Here is a 21,620-nt window from a genome sequence, read left to right on the forward strand (position 1 = left end):
AGAAGCCCAGCAGTCATAATGGCTCAGTATTCCACAGGAAAGCTCGAGTACAGATGTTCTTGAATTTGATGTCAGCAACACATTTTTTTAAAAGGTGGGATGGGAGCAACAAAAGGCTGGAAACCTACGTGTCAATAAAAAGAAACAGGCTGAACATTTTTCAACTAATCAAGTTAATTTGCAACAGGTCAATAATATGGCGGAAGACCATCTTAGAGAGGTAACGTTTCTCAGACATGAAGATGGGCCGAGGTTCACCTGCAAATTGAGGAAAAACTTCAGAATAATGTTCATCTGTGTAAAAATTTTGAAGACGAGGGAAAGCTGGTTGTTAAAAACCTCCTTGGGATTGCTTTGGTCACCAGCCTATTGCCATGGTCGTAGTTTGGATACAGGTGACAGTCGACAAACAGCTACTCTCCAAACTGTAACAGAGACCATGCGCCTCAAAGCAAAAGTTGCACTTTTTTAAACAGTGATAGTGCTGAGGCACTACCTACTACCTACTACTACCATTTCCAGTTTGCAGTCATACTTTTTCAATATGTGCATGAGGCATAAAGGCAATTGTGACAACATGCTAGCAAACATAGATATTGTTAGGAGAGATTTAGTACAGCACCTTCCTTGCAAGCACTTTCACTCAGTAAGAACCAGGAACCTTCAGGCACTACTGCCATGTTGGGATTAGACATGTTTCCCCAGCAGATGATGATTGTATCACATTCGATATGGTAGTGAACTCTTATGTATTTTTATTTTAGTTGAATATGTTTAATTTTACCATTAAAGTCTGTGGGAATTGGTTAGAATGTTTAAGATAGCCTCAAGTGGCCATAAGAGGAACTGCAAGTAACAGCACATAAGTGTTAGCTTCATTTGTCATGTCTGAAGGCTGACTTACACCCAGTGGTCAGGTGGGGCCTTTCTGTATAGTCTGCCTAACATAAATCTTAGTTCTGTTTAATGTGAAGCACACTGACTTCACCTGTAATTAAAAGTGCAACATAAATATCATTTCCAAGTTTTAAACAAAGCCCAAATCCCCTTTAATCCCCTTTGAGTCAAATTCATTGAAGGTTCCTGAGTTCAGATTCTGCTTGTGTGTTTGGGCGTAGCATCACAGCACCTCGAGTTCAGGACCTGCAGCACTGCTGAGGTGAGAGGTCTCTCTCTGCTAGTCTGCAGCATCCTGCCACTTCAGACTACACGTGCGGCGTGATGACATCATATGAGGGTGAGAGTCAAGGGTGAGAAGTGAAGGTTAGCTGAGGGAGAAATACGTTGTTTTTAAAAACCTGCTTTCGTACGGCACATACGAGCCATTTGTTCCTGTTTTGTGTTAGGTGTCCCTCATGAAACATTCAATGGATTGTGTAGCTTCTTTTCAACAAATTACTTAATTAAAAGAATAAAAAAACCACGAATGTAATAAAGCAAACTTTGATTTTAATGCAAACAGAAAGCATACATACATACAGCAGGAATAAAAAAAAAGATCAAAGTAAACCATCAAACAAAAACATGCGAAGCTACATTCCTGACATTCCTTAACGATTTGTGGTTAGAGTGCTGTGAATTCCTGTCTGTGAAATGGGGACTTATGATGAGAAAAGCCGAAATACCTCAGGGACAACAGATGAAATGATTTGCATCCCGTCTTCATGACAGGTGGCTTCTGACAGGCACAAAGGCTGTGACACAGAAACAAAAGTCTGTGTTCAGGATCCAAAAGGCAACAAACATGCTGACCCATTTCCAAACCACAGAGCGATAAAGAATTTTCTTTGTGCCGTCATCCTGAGGTGTTTTTCATGTGGAGGAAAACAAAGTTGAGGAGCAAATGGGTGAAATCACTGATTCACCACTCAAACACAAGCAGAGCTCTCTGTCACAGTACAGCATGCTTCATCGGCCAAACAGCTGCTGATGAGAGCTGAGTGGAACGATCAACCACAGATGCCTCCTCCCATAGCAGGTCTCAGTGGGGATGTTGTGGCTGCTGATCCTAGTATATTTGAGCTGGTGTAAGTCCCACAAGTATGTTCCAAAAGAAGAAAGAGTGATTTTAAGAGCTGAAGCAAGCAAATTCAGTGGACGGGGGTAAGTAGGTGCAACAAAACGAAAAAAGTTACAGAATAAATCCTTGTTGATTAGCCAATAACTGTGCAACAGATAAGAAATGTTCTCATCCCAGGTCATCAGTTACTGCTGTTCTCTCAGATAACTGCTGGTTATTAGTAATGGACTACATAATAAATCGTCAGCCAGCTGATTGCAGTTTATGTCATACTTGGGAAAAGAGTTTAAACCTGGTCCATTACGGGCCGATGACACGGGACATCTTGTGCATCTGACATCCGGCAGTGTTGGACACCTCGACAAAAAGAAGAGGCTGTAACATATTATTGAAAAGGCCTGCAGAACATAGAACTGGTGTCTTTATATTAAATAATGAATTTCAAGGCAGAGATCAAGAAGTCAATTTAATAACAGACTGTCTGCGCTTTTTAAAGGTTTTTGTGTCCTGCTGCATGCTGGATGGCTATGACAGACATCCAAACCTGGACTTCAGTCAAATTTGCATCCTTTACTATAGTAAAAAGTTGAATTAATAATGTTAAGATGTATTTTTTGTGTTTAAGTCAATGTCAGAAAGCCAGTGATTGCAGCTTTGTTGCTGTCTTTCTCTCACTACTTAGATGTTTGTGTGTTTTGTGATGCTGGAGCGATCTCTGTCTCTCATACACTCATCATCCCTCTCCTCCTCTCTCTGACTCATCTCTCTGATGCGCTCCTCTGCTCCTGAACCAACCTTACATGGTCAGTGACGTGGTGGCAGGATCTCCCTACGTAACGCACCAACGTGCCATTCAGCACAGCTTCGGCACCTTATCTAATATAAAGACCGCCGCCTGCCCAGGCGTCCAATCAGCGCACTCCATCTGTTTCCAGGGTGACGTGATGTAGAGAGTAGGGAGCTTCCTCACCGTTTGTGAACAGAAATAGCTGCTAGAGTGACACACTGAGCTTCTTTTTAAGTCTTCTAAAAATAACACCACTATTCTTGAGCTTCGGTGATCTGATTAGCAGGTCAACGCCACCAACGCCATCAGGGAGCACACATATCAAACGTTGCACATGGGGGACGTGGGAATGCTGAACGTAAATGGCACAAATAGAACATCAAGCTTTCATAGGAAGCAACAGAATTTTCTAGATTCGAGGTAAAAAACCAGGGACAACTTCAGTTTTGTGTTTACATTCTTTTGCTTATGATAGCACACCTGCATTATTGGATGGAGAGTAATATATAATCTGGTATATGTCTGACACAAAAAGGCAAGATTTTATCAGTAGTTGCTTAATCTGTGATCGTCATAACAGACTGACAGAAATATTGTGTAATGGAAAACAAAAAAAAACCATTTCCTGTTTTATTCTTTAGTCCTTCAACTTGTTTCACTTCATTCTGTTCTACTTGCTGACGTTGGCCCGTTTCCATTGTGTCCTCTTTGACCTGATGTTGTGATGTGTGAGACTCCCTGTGGAGTCACACTTGGAGTTGTAAGAGACTCAAGCATTTATTACATTTACAAAAACCTCACATTTGTTACAACACCGGTACAAAAATATGAAACAATATGAAATACTTTTTCAAAACTATGTACAGTTTTTTTTTAAAAGCCATTTCAATTTGTTTATTACTGGAAAATGTCCTGAAATAATCACGTATCGATTATTTCAGGATATGCCATTTTGCTTGTTTTTAGGTTTCTGCCTTTATGCCTGGTATTCTGCCAGTCTGACTTCCTCCATGCATATATGCATAGCCTTGGATTAAAAGATTTGGATTTGATGTAGTGTCATCAGATAAGCACAGTTGTGGAGGAGTTGGAAGTCTCAACATGTTGATACTGCAGTCAAACTGGATTACTGCACTGAAAGTATTTCATTGTGTCCTTGCTGTGAGGTATTTACACTCCTAGTTTCTTTTACTTACTGCACACACGCACAGAGATATCGTTGTGGGTGTGTAAAATGATTAATGCAGGCGGATACATTTCTTATTCACATCAGGGACGCAGTGACCTCTGTGCTGCCACCACTGACGTCTCTGGATCAGATCAGTTTGTCTGCTTCAGGGCGTGAGCTCCTCATATGTAACCCACTGCAAATGCACTTGCCTAATGTTAATGTTTACATAGTGTTGCTTTCATAACCAAGGATGACAATCCTTTGTTGCATGGCAGGCACCTCTAAAGATAATTATGAATAAAACAAATTATAACATCTTTATACAAACATCTTAACTTTTAACATGAAAAAAGTCTTGCTCCAAATGTTCCTAGATTAAGCTGCACTTGCAGAAAATTATTATAGATGCTGAAAATAAAATTGACTGATTAAACGTCTTGGATATTCTTCTTGGTGATTCATGTTTGGATCACCACAACACAGTTGTTAAGATCAGTGACTCAGCAGAGAGCAGACAGGTAGGTGCTTTAACTGCATGTGTCAAGACACCTATCTATCAGCCTCACCTGAATCAAATCACTCCTGTACAGAAGTTTTATGAAGGGGGAAACTATCCATGTTTATTTCTGATGTTGATTTGGAGATTTTATAATGGTAGTCTATGAGCATTGACTCATTTTGACTCTCTCAGATTAGATGATTAGATTAGAGGGTCAACATTTATTGGAAGCATAGTTTCAATTAAAGGTCTGCAAATGAGTGTGGGTGACAGCGGACAGCACAGAGCAGATGCGTAACGTCAAGAGAAACTAAAACTTTCAAAAGCGATACTTTTACATTGCACGGCTCAGATTGAAACAAGGATGACACCATCAGAGAGGAGGTGTGAAAAAAGCTTCGTCACAACCACTCCATGACGGTGTGAGCAAAACACTGTGTAAGTTTGAAAGCGTTTATATGCCTCGTGTGTTTTGCCTAATGCAACTTGGCTTCCAGTCAGAGAAGCTGACTGTAAACTAGCAGGACAGAGGCAATAACTAAGCTAGCATAGCACAAAGGTTACAAAGCCTTTTTTAGAAGCAGGTTTTCCCTTTTTGCATCCCCATTGAAATGCCTCTCTTATCTTGGCAGTTATTTTCATACAGCATGTTTAGCTATAATTAGAGGTTTTTCAATTCATGATTCTTAGAATGCCGTACCCCCGTCTTATAATGTCTGCAAGCAGAGAGGCTAACTGTACTATAACCGTACATTTTGTATTATTACACTGTGTGCGTCAGTACATTTCATACAATTCATTTCGTACAGTGCTATGTATTGCCTTTAGCAACCAGCTGATCATTTCAGGACTGAATCCTTGCAGCACACTGGCTGAGCTGAGCTGTCAATCACCTGAAGAATTTGGGAGTGCTGGCTGTGTCTGGCCTTCAGGCCCCAGCAGGGATGGGTCGGCTGCCAAAACAATCAAACCTGTGGCGTCAGCAAAGTGGTGGAGTCCCCATCAAATCCATAAGCGGGAGGAGTAACAGCAGGATGTGACATCAGGATGTGACATCATGGGCAGAACTGGCTGCAAGCCCGGCTTTAGTTTACTGCTCCGGTTTCACACAGGCACACAACTGGAAGAACTCAGTGTTCTTTTTCATACACACAATGTCTCACAGAAAAAGTTCAGTACACATAAAGAAGTCAAGAAAACTCCAGGGAAGCAATAACAGGCTGTTCACATCTATTTTAAATAATGTTTGATGCCCTGAAATATAAATAATGTCAGAAATAAACTACAAATGTTATCAAAACAGCATCAGGTTAGCCCATGAGCTAACATGCTCCAGACCTCTGATATTTGATATAGTACTACGGTGTAGGTTTAAAACAAAGAGGGTCAGTACTTTCAGGGTTTCAGACCCATGCTGTGGAAAAGGTTCTTCTATTAGATCAACTCAATAAGTTCTCCATTCATAAACCTTCAAAACCCACTCATATAGACTGGCGTTTGTATAACATTTTATAATGTCTTGTCAGTGCTTTATACTACTGACTTCTTATTTTTTATTGTTTTTGTTTTTCATTGTTCCCCTGGTCAGATTTGGAAAGTTAATGCTGCAATTTTTTGTAAATTCTGTAAAAGAACAGCATTAGTAAAGCTTAAACAAACAATCAAAAAACCCTGTTATTGTCTATATATTATCTTCTTCTTTTTCAAACAAGGCAGCCACAAACCCACAGGACAGGAATAATCTATACATAGTCCAGGCATCACCATGGAAACCGAGATGGTGTGAAGATGTCCACCGACACACTCCTCCGTGTTTTCATCCATTTTTATCCTGCAGAGTCACAGCCAAGATAAACCATCTACATGTATCATGCAAACAGCTTAAATTGGATTAACTACAGAACGACACCACATTTCCACATCAAACGCATTTTTTTGTTTGAAAAGTGGATGCAACAGTTTTCTAAGAAGGTTTTCAAGGAAGCATTTTCCCATTGAGCTGCATCAGCTAAATATAAAAGATTAAAAGATTAGATTATTTGTAATTGATTGCACTGTTTGCACTGGAACACTGTCAGCATTTCACAGATGTGCTGTATAAATATAATAAATGAAACTGAGTTTCATTTAATATAGCTGAATCAGTTCTCTGATGACAAGATCATGATACCATAGATGTCCTCTGCATGTTTTTTAGAACAGTAGGACGGGCTCAGAATAGAGAACTGAACTTTGTGCAAAATTAGTGGAATGTCCTTTAAAGAGTCCCCTTCACAGGGCCAGGGATAGCTCATAATTTGAGGTCCATGCAGCAGCCCAAGTACAAAAATTATATGAATCAAACTGGACCCAGAACGATTTGTCTTTCTACAAATATAGGACCTTGAACAGAACTTGGTAAGTTTCCTGTGGAACTCATGGGGCCAGAATTTGTTGATGGGCCCAACACTGCATGCTACTATAGTTTTCCTAGAAGCTAATTCTAGATTCTGTGACAGATTGTCCTCCTATGCGTTAGAAATAACACAAGACCCCTTAGAGATAGTAAAAAAAAAAACCACACACATACATACACATTTCTCTTAGATGAACCACACAAAAATCGATTATATTTCCATCAAAACTTTATTGACCAAACAGAATAAGACACAATGTGGCTTCACTTCTCACTTGTGGCTATTCTATTACATCAAGCAGACTCATATTTAATGTATTTAGATACATCAGTGTGTAAAATCACATCATGACAAAAGTTCCTGTGCAGCAAACAGGTAAGCAGAACACCTGCCACACCTGCAGCGCAGGTAGTCTAGAGCTTTACGTGCAGCTCTTCAGTTCGTTCATGTGACATCCATTTGCGTCACTCAAGTCCTGGTATTTCATCTTCACTTCCCCCTCTGCAGCTCCATGACTGAGACTTCCTGCTCAGTCTGGTCCAGCTTCCACAGCCACTACCAGTACCGACGTTTCACGTGCTCCACGAGGTCACAACGACCTCCCCCATCGGGCTCCCGGTTTGGGTCGGTCCGGCACAGCACAACAACTCAAACCGCGTTACTTCTGCGCAGGTTTGATTGTTTTCACTCTTTCTCACCGCTCCCCGGCGGTCTGATTCGGTTTGGCTTGGCCCGGTTCCAGTCAACGGTCCTGCAGCTCCAGGCAGGGCACCCACTGATTGCTGCATCGGCTCTCCTCACAGAAGCTGCCGACGTCTTGCAGGGCTTGGCACTGCAGAGGCTGCACTGGAGGGTTCTGCAAAACACGGTGGAGACGGACGGTTAGACTCTCGGAAACACTTTTTTTAAACTTACAACAGTATAATATCATGAACTTGTATCATTTCTCGAGTAGCTCAAAGGAAGTTCACACTTACAGTGACCAGAATGCAGTGCAGATCCCGGGGTTCGTTGCTGTTGCTGTCCTCGGTGTCCTCCTTTAGCAGCTGAGCCAGCCGCCTCATGCCTGACACCCGCAGGATGTTGATGTCGTTGTCGCAGCAGAAAGCCTGCAACAGCGTGAAATGGATCTGCAGCGCTATGTCGTCTTCATCCTCCTCATCAGTTGCGAGGATGCACAGTACAACGCTGTCTGGGTCTCTGCATGTGGGACAGAAGGTGAAAGACCCGGTTAATGTCAGCGTCATTACATATTTCTGATATCAAAAGCTTTGGCGTGGTTAATTAAGGTGAGCAAAATCAAACTTATACTTACACATTCATGAGTTTGGCGGACTCGTAGACTCCAACCGTGAGACAATCCTGCTGCTGAGCAGCGACCAGTAGCTCCTCCAGAGCTTGACTCACCGTCTCCATCCTGCAGAGAAGCGGAGGCGGTTAGAAATGTGCGAACGACACGACTAAACTGTGGCAAACAACTCTAAAGTCTACATATAAACTCCGGCGACACACTAAGCATGCAGATGCAACCTTTAAAGTACAAGCCGGCATTATAAACTCAACTAGAACGCGATCTGTAATGTCAGATCAAATGTGTCGGTGCGTAATTGTGCATCACACACAGCCGAAACTTACTTTTTTTCGGTGCTGTTTGATCCAACGACCTCTTCCAAAGTCATGTTGAAGTCAGTAAAATAATCCACAAGATCCAGGATAAGAAGAAATATCCACAGCGCGGAGATGCGGCTGTACTATGAAATTCCTGATACAACGTCCAAACACAGTGGTATTCCAGATCGTACAAAGGTCCTTTCAGAGTCCGTTAACGGTCAAACTGAGTAACAAGTCCGATTACTGCGAGTCCGTGAGTAGAAAGAAACTCTGCCTCTGTCAGCCGAAACTCTCTGTTATATTACTCCTTCCCGACCGTAGGCGTGGCCACGCCCAGTCTCTCGTTCGTTCATTGGTTTGCCGCTATGAATACATCCCCCGTTCTCTGCGCCCATTTGCTGAGCCCCAGAAGACGCTGGTGATCCCACGTTGGTGGTTTCGGAGAATCCCCCGCTCTCTCCCTCCTTTTCTTCCTACGCTTCTTGCGCCGCTCTCTCCCTCTCTCTCGGTTTGTTTACCGGCAGCTTTTCTTTCTGAGTGGAGGAATTTCCAGATCTCTGTCCCCCCCCCTCCCTCGTCCCCACTGGTAGAAGCTGGCCGAATAAAAGAAAGCTTCACCGTGGCAATGCTCTCGCATCGTGTTCGTGCACAAACCCCCCAAATACACCTGCACACCCGCGGAGACGTACATGAAATTCAAATGTATTTCAAATTATGTTATAAAAAGGAAGCTGGACCAGCTGACCAGCCCCGTGTGCGAGCACGCGCTGGGCGGACATTGTGTAACGGCGTTGTGCAAGAGCAAGGTTATAAGAAATGGGAAAAGGCCCTGTCTGATAAGCACGAGGCGAAATTCACGAGAATCTCAGATGACAGTGATGTTTCTCTTTTATATCACACATAAATTTATCTTTTTGTTTTCTTGCAAACCATTTGAGGCGCTATTGCAGCTGCAGAGCACGTTTTGTTCTGGAAGCTTCAGCTCAGCACCACTACCTCCAACAGGGATAAAAATAATCCCTATATATAGGAGCAGAGCTGTTTATCTGCTGAAGCCTGCAACAGCAGCGTGCAGAACAGAAGTATGTTACAACAACATTCAAAACTATTATTATAACCTTCATATTTCACATTCATGAATGCAGGTTCCCTTTTTCTGTCACATGCATTTTTAACATCACACGCAGAGCTGTCACACGTCTGATCGGTGGCCCTGTGTGATCAGGTCCACCTCACCGAGCCTGATATGAACTGTCTGCCCATTAAAACCAGGTCTCAGACTCCCTCCAGCGGCTCCCTAATGCATCTGCTGTCAGCGGCGAAAGCCCCAGAGAAGGCTTGTTGGAACAGCACCCTGCAACAACCGTTTGGTCACGTGCAGAGCAAGAGCGAGTCCCGGTCTTTGGAAAATATTGGGAATTCCTAAAGGGGAGGTTTAGTGAAAAACATTTTTAGGGGGTTTGATGTTTTGTTTTGTTTTTCGGGGACTTCCTGATTCTGAATTTCCACGAAAATAAAATTGAAAATGAAACTATTTACAGGCTTCACTTTACCATGTGCAGCAATTTATTAGAAATATATCAAAATCGGCCTGTAATCTGTGCAAACATAAAAGACGTTGTGTGCATAGGTAGAAGGGAAATTTGGCAGCCACGGCTAAACAGTTTGAAATCTATTTATTAGGAACATCCACAAATATATAGGGTTATCTAATAAACAATGAAATATTGTGTATTGTCGGTTACATTGTAAGCACTTAACTGATTTAGCACTTGTCCACTGAAATAGCAGAAAATCTGTTGGAGTTGCTGTATGAACAGATTTTTCTGGTGTTACTGCGCCACCTAGTGGTCCGATCTAAGGATTCACACTTTACGTGTATAAATAATTATGTCATGGTTTTGTTATATTTTATAGTGTTTTCTTACAGTATTTTTTTTTTACAGAAATAGATACAACTTAAATACATTAAAGTATTATATTTATTGCTATATTTAGATATTCATGGAAGAAAACAGTATAAAATGAAAGAAAGCAATAAAATAGATTTACAAGCAGTAACTAACAAATTATAGAATGTGAGTTTAATATAAAATCTCTTTTTCTGTTTCATTTTTTCTGAGCTTCAGTTGAGATCCAGTGACCGTGAAGGCCATAACATATGATTTGTATGAGGGCTCACCAATAACCTTATAACAGGTATGCACTTTATTCAATTCAATTCAATTTTATTTATATAGCACCAAATCACAACAACAGTGGTCTCAAGGTGCTTTATATTGTACCGTAGATCGTACAATAATAGATACAGAGAAAAACCCAACAATCATATGACCCCCTATGAGCAAGCACTTTGGCGACAGTGGGAAGGAAAAACTCCCTTTTAACAGGAAGAAACCTCCAGCAGAACCAGGCTCAGGGAGGGGCGGGGCCATCTGCTGCGACCGGTTGGGGTGAGAGAAGGAAGACAGGATAAAGACATGCTGTGGAAGAGAGACAGAGATTAATAACAGATATGATTCGATGCAGAGAGGTCTGTTAACACATAGTGAGTGAGAAAGGTGACTGGAAAGGAAAAACTCAATGCATCATGGGAATCCCCAGCAGCCTACGTTTATTGCAGCATAACTAAGGGAGGATTCAGGGTCACCTGGTCCAGCCCTAACTATATGCTTTAGCAAAAAGGAAAGTTTGAAGCCTAATCTTGAAAGTAGAGATAGTGTCTGTCTCCCGAATCCAAACTGGAAGCTGGTTCCACAGAAGAGGGGCCTGAAAACTGAAGGCTCTGCCTCCCATTCTACTTTTAAATACTCTAGGAACAACAAGTAGGCCTGCAGTGTGAGAGCGAAGTGCTCTAATAGGGTGATATGGTACTACAAGGTCATTAAGATAAGATGGGGCCTGATTATTTAAGACCTTGTATGTGAGGAGCAGGATTTTGAATTCTGGATTTAACAGGAAGCCAATGAAGGGAAGCCAAAACAGGAGAAATATGCTCTCTCTTTCTAGTCCCTGTCAGTACCCTTGCTGCAGCATTTTGGATCAGCTGAAGGCTTTTCAGGGAGTTTTTAGCACATCCTGATAATAATGAATTACAGTAGTCCAGCCTGGAAGTAATAAATGCATGAACTAGTTTTTCAGCGTCACTCTGAGACAGGATATTTCTAATTTTAGAGATGTTGCGCAAATGGAAGAAAGCAGTCTTACATATTTGTTTAATATGTGCATTGAAGGACATGTCCTGGTCAAAAATGACTCCAAGGTTCCTCACAGTGTTACTGGAGGCCAAGGTAATGCCATCCAGAGTAAGAATCTGCTTAGATACCATATTTCTAAGATTTTCAGGGCCGAGTACAATAACCTCAGTTTGATCTGAATTAAGAAGCAGAAAGTTAGCGGCCATCCAGGTCTTTATGTCTTTAAGACATTCCTGCAGTTTAACTAATTGCTGTGTGTTACCTGGCTTCATGGATAGATAGAGCTGCGTGTCATCAGCATAGCAGTGAAAATGTATGCTATGTCTTCTAATGATGTTGCCTAGGGGAAGCATGTATAATGTAAATAGAATTGGTCCTAGCACTGAACCCTGTGGAACACCATAATTGACCTTAGTGTCTGAAGAGGACTCTCCATTTACATGTACAAACTGGAGTCTATTAGATAGATATGATACAAACCACTGCAGTGCAGTACCTGTAATACCTACAGCATGCTCTAATCGCTCTAATAGGATATTATGGTCGACAGTATCGAACGCTGCACTGAGGTCTAGCAGGACAAGCACAGAGATGAGTCCACTGTCAGAGGCCATAAGAAGATCATTTGTAACCTTCACTAAAGCTGTTTCTGTGCTGTGATGAGCTCTGAAACCTGACTGAAACTCTTCAAATAAGCCATTCCTCTGCAGATGATCTGTTAGCTGTTTGACAACTACTCTTTCAAGGATGTTTGATATGAAAGGAAGGTTGGAGATTGGCCTATAATTAGCTAAGACAGCTGGGTCTAGAGATGCTTTTTGAGTAAAGGTTTAACTACAGCCAGCTTGAAGGCCTGTGGTACATAGCCGATTATTAGAGATAGGTTGATCATATTTAAGATTGAAGCATTAATTAATGGCAGGACTTCTTTGAGCAGTTTTGTAGGAATGGGGTCTAAAAGACACGTTGATGGTTTGGAGGAAGTAATTATTGAAGTTAACTCAGAAAGATCAATTGGAGAAAAAGAGTCTAAATGAACATCAATGGTACTGAAAGTAGCTGTAGATAATATTACATCTGTGGGATGATTATTGGTAATTTTTTCTCTAATGATAAAAATTTTATTTGTGAAGAAGTTCATGAAGTCCTTACTAGTTAACGTTAAAGGGATGGTTGGCTCAGTAGAGCTCTGACTGTTTGTCAGCCTGGCTACAGTGCTGAAGAGAAACCTGGGGTTGTTCTTATTTTCTTCAATCAGTGACGAATAGTAAGATGTTCTGGCTTTGCGGAGGGCTTTCTTATAAAGCAGCAAACTATTTCTCCAGGCTAAATGATGATCCTCTAAATTTGTGACACGCCATTTCCTCTCCAGTTTACGAGTTATCTGCTTTAGGCTACGTGTTTGAGAATTATACCACGGAGTCAGGTACTTCTGATTTGAGGCCTTAGTTTTCACAGGAGCTACAGTATCCAGAGTCGTACGTAGTGAGGAGGTAAAATTATTAACAAGATAATCGACCTCTGTTGGAGTAGCGTTCAGATAGCTGCTCTGCTCTATGTTGGTACAGGGCATTGAAGATGATAACAGTGGGTGGATTATATTCTTAAACTTAGGTACAGCACTTTCAGAAAGACATCTACTGTGATAAAGTCTACTCTCCACTGCTGTGTAATCAATTATTGTAAATGTAAATGTTATCAGGAAATGATCAGACAGCAGAGGGTTTTCAGGAAACACTGTTAAATGTTCAGTTTCTATGCCATATGTTAAAACAAGATCTAGAGTGTGATTAAAGTGGTGGGTGGGTTCTTTTACATTTTGAGAGAAGCCAATTGAGTCTAATAACAGATTAAATGCCATGTTGAGGCTGTCATTTTTAGCATCTACATGGATGTTAAAATCACCCACAATAATTATTTTATCTGAGCTGAGCACTAAATCAGATAAAAAGTCTGAGAAATCAGAGAGAAACTCTGTGTAAGGCCCAGGTGGACGATAGATGATAACAAGTAAGACTGGTTTCTGAGTTTTACAGCTGGGGTGGACGAGGCTAAGCATCAGGCTTTCAAATGAATTAAAAGTCTGTCTTGGTCTTTCGTTAATTAATAGGCTGGTGTGAAAAATTGCTGCCACACCGCCCCCTCAGCCTGTGCTTCGAGGTTTCTGGTAGTTAGAATGACTCGGGGGTGTTGATTCATTTAAACTAACATAATCATCCAGCTGCAACCAGGTTTCTGTAAGGCAGAGTAAATCGATTTGTTGATCAATTTACTTTAAAGACGATATTTCTGCATGAGACTGAAATATCCATGAAACAGTGGAACAAAGGTCATCGGAGCAATCGAACACGAGGCTAAATAAAGCACAGCATAGCTTTAATGTTAAATAAAGTACTAAGGGCAAAGTATTTTCATTCTTTCAAGTGCATCATCAGTAATTATACAATACTACGATAAGTGCAAAGTCTGTTATAAAGCATCCAAAATTCTCACCTTCTTATGATCTAATTACACTGTATTCAGGGTACCAGCTTTATTAGAAAGTATCCAAAGCAGAGGAGCAAGTATAAATGTATGGGGGGGGGGTCCTCAACATGTCTCCCACACTCAGAAAAAAAAGATTTTTATAGATTTTTTTTCTGTACTTCAATCTCTCTTTGAATTTTAACATTTCCAGAAATGTACATTAGTCTACTATAAAGATACACTGAGTCTATATACAGAGTACACACAAACACGTCTAGTTTAGATTCTCTTCACTGGTTCATTTTGTCATCATTATCAATTCTTTCTTTCATAGCCACAGAAAAGGCCTCCTTATAAAAAAGAAAGAAATACTTCAATGACAAGATAGAGCTCTCCAATCTGATGCCCTCAGCAAGGTTGTTGCCCTAACAGAAAAGGCCTGGTCAGCTTTGGTTCCACAGGATGTTGGATTGTGGCACTGTGGCACGGCCATCAGAGCCTCAGATTATGATCGGCGTCAGAACTGAAATACATTTTGGTGCGAGACCAAATAGACCTTAAAAAAATCTAAAGAATACATCATTAAATTCAAATAAATAATAATACTTATTCAAGAAATACTTAATGAAATATTTACAAGAATCATCTCCAGGCTTCTAGAAGGTGATTCAAAGTTATTCTTTGGATTGTGGCTTTTGCTCTGGGGAGGCCAATCCATGACTGAAAGTGTTCCATTGTTTGTTTGTTTTTCTCCTGTCCATGTATGCTTTTACTGCATCTGTAGTATGTTTAGGGTCATCACCATAGTGAGAAATGAATCCATTGCCAATTAGATGCTTTCAAGATGGAATTACAAGGTGGATCAAAATCTGAATCTGCTTTTGTGTTCATAGTGTCATCAGATTTGACAAGATCCGACAACATTGGCCTAAAAGACGACTCAAACACAACAGAGTCTCCGCTGTATTTACTATTTGGACCAAAAATGTCAAGTCTGCATTCATATGGAAGGGGATAGCTCAGTGGGTAGAGTGTTCGCCATATGATCGGAAGGTCAGGTTTCAAATCCAAGCGAACAGGTACCCCTGAGCAAGGGGCTGGATTGGTGGCTGCCCGCTGCTTCACTGAGTGAGAGGGTCAAATGCAGAGAGTAATTTCCCTACAGGGGATTTAAAAACTATACCAAAAAAACTTCTGTAGGAGGTGTTGCCTCTCTTTTTCAGTCCAGTTTTTGTAGAATTCATGCCTCAGTCTTTTCTCCTTAACAGAGTTTCCCTTGCAGCCTCCCATCCACTGAGACCATTTCTGATGAGACTTCTGCAAACAGATGGAATAACTAAAGGATCAGATGTATCTCTCAGGTCTTGTGTCAGGTCTTTGCTTGATGTTTTCTATTAAGGATTTTCAGATACTGTTCATATGCTGTAGATTTTTAAAGACATTTATTTTGTCCTCCAATTGTCCAGTTTCCTCAAATTATTCAAGGACAAAATGAATAGAATGTTGAGATATTTTCAGTGAATACCTCTTTAGGAATCACCTTTTGGTCTAAGAATACTATTTTACGTCCCTGGACTTGTGTTATCTTTGGCATTTTTCATAGATTCAAGTAAAGAAATGGAAGAAATTTTGTTTCCACAACAGACTGCTTGTAACAAAGTTCCTGGGCACAGGTTCATTCCTTGGGTTAGGTTAGTTCTATTTATGCTTGAATGATTCAGTTTTAAATAGCTCAACAAAAAATGGTCAGGTAAGGACTAGAGTTAAAATGTGTGAAAAGGAAGTCCAAAGAAAAGTCTGTGGAATTACTACAGCAGCTTTAGAAACTATACAAAAGTCTAGCTTCTTTTAAACAAAATAGAAAAAAAAGAAAGAAATTGGAGTGCCTCAAGACCGCAGTACAGTCCAAAAAAAGGATTTTTCCCCCCTGAAGTTCCCTGTATAATAGAAATTGTCACACTAACGCTATGTTTTGGGACAATATAATCGATCAAGTGGTGCTGAGAGTAGGGTGATACATAACAACAATGCATGTATGAGCCTGATGACAGAGGTACAACTGAATATTTGTTGTACCTCCCTGAAGGAGTGACCCAGGCCACTGGACGCCATGCACTGATGCTCGCAAATCAGCTACAAAAGAAAACATACATGATTTTGTCCCAGGAACACAAACATCTCTTCCATGTTTTGTTTATGGAGCATGAGACAACTTGTAAAAATGGACCCACTGTCCCATATTACTACATTACATTACATTACTACTATTTCAACACTCAATTGACAGTCACACCGTCCCCTAGCTGTGGAAACACTCCACAGTCATCCCCATCCCCAAAAGAAACAACCCAAAGTGTCTGAGTGATCTTCGTCCTGTGGCCCTCACCTCCTTGGTGATGAAGGCCATGGAGAAGATCATAAAACAGCACATCGTAAGAGCAACTGACCCCCTGATGGACCCACTCCAGTTTACTTACCGTGCACACAGAGGTGTCGATGATGCCAAAATCTTCATCTTGGACTCCATCCACAAACATCTGGAACTCCCTGACTCCTCCGCCAGACTTCTGTTTGCTGATTTCTCATCAGTGTTCAACACTCTGCAGCCTCATATCCTGGCCACTAAACTTTCCTCCCGATTTCACCTGGATGATCAGCTAATCCTGTGGATATTGGACTCTTTGACCAACAGGACTCAGAAAGTTCAGGTCAACAACTCTCTTTCCGGTCTCCGTTCCACCTCCACTGGCTCCCCCCAGGGCTGTGTGCTCTCCCCCCTGCTCTTCATCATCTACACCGATGACTGCAGATCCACACAGCCCAACTGTCAGCTGGTTAAATATGCTGACAACACAGTTCTCCTGTCACTGCTGTCAGGGCCTCACAACACCACGGGCCTGTTCTTCAGGAGTTTGTAGAGTGGTCTAACGTGAGCAAAACCAAAGAGATGGTGGTGACCTTCTCCAGTAGGCAGAGGGATCTGGCTGCTTCAGTCACCACCACCATCCACGGGAAGCCAGTGGAGGTAGTTGAGGAGTACAAATACCTGGGAACCATCTTTGACAACCTCCTGAAATTCTCTGCCAACACTGTGCCACCAACGGCTATACCTCCTTAGGAAACTCAACTCCTTTGGAGTCAGCACACCCATCATGATGACTTTTTACTATGCCTTCCTGGAAAGCATCATGACCTTCTCCATCACCTGCTGGTTCCACTCCCTCAGCCTTCAGAACAGGAACAGACTGCAGCACACGGCATCGGTGTGCTCTAAAATCATTGGGCTGCCTGTCAGAACTCTGGCACAGGTTTTCAGCCAACAGGCCCTCAGACAGGCAGCCAAAATCATCAACGACCCCTCTCACATTCTTCACCCCGCATTTCAATGGCTCCCCTCTGGGCGACGCCTCCGCTGCATTTCCTGCAGGACTGAGAGGAGGAGAGCCACCTTTGTCCCCAAAGCCACCCTGCTTTTCAACTCCAGCCGATAAAAACATTTCCCGCACCCAGAAACATAAACTACTCTACACTCTTTTTATACTGCGGACACTTTTACTCACTTACAGTTATTTATTCACTTTAATTTTAAAACTGTTCAATTTTAAAACTGTGTATATACTGTATATTCTGTGTATTTATTATCTCACTCTTATTACCTGTTTATGCCCTGTCCTTATCTTCAACGTCATGCTGCTCTGTTGTCTTAATATCTTAATTGCCCCTTGGGGATAAATAAAGTCTTTCTGATTCTGATTCTGATTCAGATTCTGATCAACCCCAAAGGATCCTCTAAGGCTAACACACACAACGATTTGCAACCTGTCCAGGGTTTGCCCTGCTTTTCACTCTGTGACGGCTGGAATAGCTGGAAGAAATAGTTTGATCCCTTAGGTTAGCAGGGTTCTCTGTTGTTAAACTGCAGACTGCTTCCCCTGAGTTGGGGTTGCCCCAAGTAAAGGCACTGAAATATTCGATCTACTAGTCTACATGCCATCCATTACCCATGGTCATTAGCTCTGGGTAACTACTGAAAAAAATGGACTTGAAATTGATCTTAATTTGGTTGATTAAACATCTGGATTCTGGACTTTACCCTGGTCTTTATCCTGTTTTGGGATTCTCTCTTTTTTGTGACATTATTGCAGGCTGATCCAAACAAAACAAAAAAATATCTCCATCAAGTGCACAGCCAATGACCAACTGATGATAGAAGTGATAAAATACAGTAATACTGGCACGTGAGGGCGGTTCAAATACAGGTAACCTTTAATGAAGTTCTCAGCAAATAAGGTCTTGCAATTTGCCAAATGTAACAAAAAAGAGTCACCGTTAGGTGGCAGTGTTTCGTCAAAATGTTTTAATATGGGGCCTAAGAAAACCAAGTATTTGCCCTGACACTGTTGTAATGGCTGGCACTGTTGACTTACTCCAAGCGGGTTTGAGTTCAAACTTCCTGTCCAGGTGCTGCACTGTAGGACCCTCCTTTGGTGTTTCTTATCCCTCTTCTGCAGGGCTTAGAGCAGACTGGTCATCACACTGACTCACTAAGATAAAAATTGGGGTTGTATTCAAGTCCTCACTATTAGGATGAATTTGATTCTTAATAACACGAGTGGGACATTTTAGCTGTAGTTACAATTATAATTTACAATCGCACCTTTAAGCGCATTGGGCCTACGTGTGTGTAACTGGATCTTGAAGTTATTTAAAGGAACAGTCCCGCTTCAAAATACAATCTACCTTTTTCCTCTGGTCTCTTTCCTCCGTTTTTGTTTTTTCGTTTTTTTTCGTATTCTACGTCGCATTACATGCAAATGTTTCTACATCTTCCAAACTGGAAGATTATATGGGGGTTTTTTTTAAGTCCTTTTAGTCCTAAAGTCCGGTGCTCCTGTGCTCCTCGCCCTTTCTTTTGTTAAGCTAATCGGTTCCGGTAATGATAATGCACGTGTTCTTTTATCAGGTCCTCATTTTGGTTCTGATAACAGGTTGAATGGTCGCTAATGGGCCTGATTAAGGAACAAATGGAGAAGCTTTTCACATGGAAAGAACCCGGGAGTGTCCCATTGTAGCTTCCAAAAGGAGCGGCCAGGACTGAGTCGAGGTCAGGCAGAAAGATAACATTTTGTGGGAGAAGCAGAGGTGGAAAAATAAACAACAAATAAACAAACAAACAAAAGAAAAACAAAACAAACAAAAATTATTTGTAATAATGATACAGAGAAGTCGATGCTCTCTCCTAAGGCGGATTAATTTCTGTGACTAACAGATTTTCTTTTTTAAATATATATATAAAGTACAAAGGGTGATTGCTCCTCAAAGTGGGCTTTGTGTCCATCTTTCCTGAAAAACACAACCAAGCAAATATTTGCATAAATATTTGCATTTGTAGCGTTTTCATTTGGGGAAACGTGCAGTCAGCTGAGACTGAGGAAGTCACCTGGATGAGTGACGAAATGTTTCTCCCACTGAAAACGCCACGTCCAGACGAACAGAATCAGCTTTGTGGGATTTGCATCCAGACATGTTTAAGTTTAACGCTTTCTTTTTATCGTTTGCATGTCCGGGGGTTGATATTCAGAACGAGCTACGAGGCACTCGTAGCACTTCTGCGTGTTTGTGATCCCCGTTGAGGTGTGCAGAAATTTCACACTAAAGGTTACTGCAGTGAACTAAAACTAAACGAAAACTAGATCTGAAAAAGCATTTTAGTTTAAATAGGTGACGAAAATTAAGTAGATAAAAATACAAACTACTAGATATTTATACAATGGATTTCCCATTTTGGTGACATTTTCCGACAGCCCCGCAATTTTCTCCAGAGGTTTTTATTTGAATGTCTACTCTGAACTTCGTGAATCTTTTCTTGGGCCTACGTGGCTATAACAAAGTGAATACAAATAAGATCGAAACGACCAACACTGGATATTTTAAATAGAACGAACACAAACTGAAAGAACACAAACTTACCTTCCTTCACTGAGGTGAAATCCATTTTTAATCATCCGTTTATCAGCTCTTATGTCTGTCGCACATATGTAACTATCAGACATTTATAGGCAGAGACAAAACCCAGTGGAGTCGTTTGGCTCCAAGCCCCTGAAAAAAACCAAAGACTCACTAACTGTGGGTGAACGGTGACCATTGATGGTTCTCTCAGGTGAATCCCTGTAACAGTCTGACACTTTCCAACCTGTTTTCTTATCTGTCTTACAGATCTTTATTGTCACTGTTTGGCATCTCTCTGCAGCTTGTAGGTTTTTACATTCAGATTTTTCGGATAAGACAATAAGATTAATAAAGATAAAATAAGTTTAAGAGGTACCTGGAATGTATGTGACGCACAATAACACAATAAGTATCTACACAAAAGGACATGCACAAGTTATATACAGAAAATATAAAATAAAAGAACCGTTAATGAGTGGGTGGAGTGTTTTTCAGTGTGAAAACAGTCGTTAGGCTGAATTTGTTACTGAAAGACCCGTGACAAATTAAAGGAAAAAGCTTAATATTGCTGTGACTTTCGGTGTTTGCGCTATGTTCAGGGTCAGGGGAAAGATTTGTTTCATTTTTCCCTTTTGGGGGGGTTAAATATTTATATATACAGAATTTCTATAACAAACGTAATGTTTGAATTATTATTTAACCTGTAGAATGATCTTTCTGACCCCAGTGGCAAGTAACTGGCAAAGAAAAAATAAGAGCAATAAAATGTTATTTTACGTGCATTATAAAAATTGCGTTTTGGATTTTTTATTTTAAAACTGAAGAGTTTTACATTGCTCTCTGGAAGTCTAAATATGGATACTTGTAAGGTTTGGTTTGATTAATTCTCCTAACGCAGGGGTCGGCAACCCGCGGCTCCGGAGCCGCATGCGGCTCTTTAGTCTTTACTTTGCGGCTCCGCGTGGTTTGGGAAAATAAATTAGAAGTATTTAGCTGAAGTGTATTTTGTTTGTGTTTAGTTTTTTTTTTTTTAACTTGTAGTTCTAAATTGGAAGATTATTGTGATTTTGAAATATAAAAATAAAATTATATCTTATTATTTTTTCATCGCTCAAAATAAGCGTCACACTCGCGGAAGCCGGTGTACCCGCCGAAACGCCGTGCATTTATCGAGACTTTCAACCCCAGGTAGGCCAATTATGGATCTTCGGATCCACATTATGTCGGCAGCTGTTCTCCACCGTGAACTATGTTAAAAACAAACACCGCTCACGTATCACAGATGACAGCTTACAGTCCTGCGTAAAGATGAAAGTGACTTCGTACCACGGCAGACCGGCTGCTTTTCAGCATCTCTTTATTGACCACTTTTCACACATACGTACGCATACAGCCGGCTGTAGCTTTTCAGCTCACAGCCCGACAACACAAAAGCAGAGATAGCACAGACGTAAAGGCGGCGAGGCGTGATTGCGGGTGCCGCTCAGGTGCGTCCGACTCCCCTGCAGCGGCGCTGCAAACCAC

General features: G+C 41.2%; 1 protein-coding gene and 1 long non-coding RNA gene across 2 annotated transcripts; one reads left to right on the forward strand and one right to left on the reverse strand.

Annotated features, from left to right (window-relative positions):
- Window positions 1-7,083: 7,083 nt before the first annotated feature.
- LOC100705173 (growth arrest and DNA damage-inducible protein GADD45 beta) lies at window positions 7,084-8,754 on the reverse strand. The gene is made up of 4 exons (XM_003452557.5): window positions 8,509-8,754; window positions 8,189-8,290; window positions 7,851-8,073; window positions 7,084-7,729 (listed from the first exon to the last, which is right to left on the reverse strand). Exons 1-4 carry the CDS (start codon window positions 8,550-8,552, stop codon window positions 7,616-7,618), a joined length of 483 nt encoding a protein of 160 aa, XP_003452605.1. The 5' UTR covers window positions 8,553-8,754; the 3' UTR covers window positions 7,084-7,615.
- A 166-nt stretch (window positions 8,755-8,920) lies between these two features.
- LOC112842488 (uncharacterized) lies at window positions 8,921-16,791 on the forward strand. The gene is made up of 2 exons (XR_003214271.1): window positions 8,921-10,683; window positions 15,416-16,791. It is a non-coding gene; the product is annotated as an uncharacterized LOC112842488 (long non-coding RNA).
- The last annotated feature ends 4,829 nt before the right edge of the window (window positions 16,792-21,620 follow it).

The sequence above is a fragment of the Oreochromis niloticus genome, linkage group LG15, assembly GCF_001858045.2.
Source record: "Oreochromis niloticus isolate F11D_XX linkage group LG15, O_niloticus_UMD_NMBU, whole genome shotgun sequence".
In the NCBI taxonomy this organism is placed as follows: Eukaryota; Metazoa; Chordata; class Actinopteri; order Cichliformes; family Cichlidae; genus Oreochromis; species Oreochromis niloticus.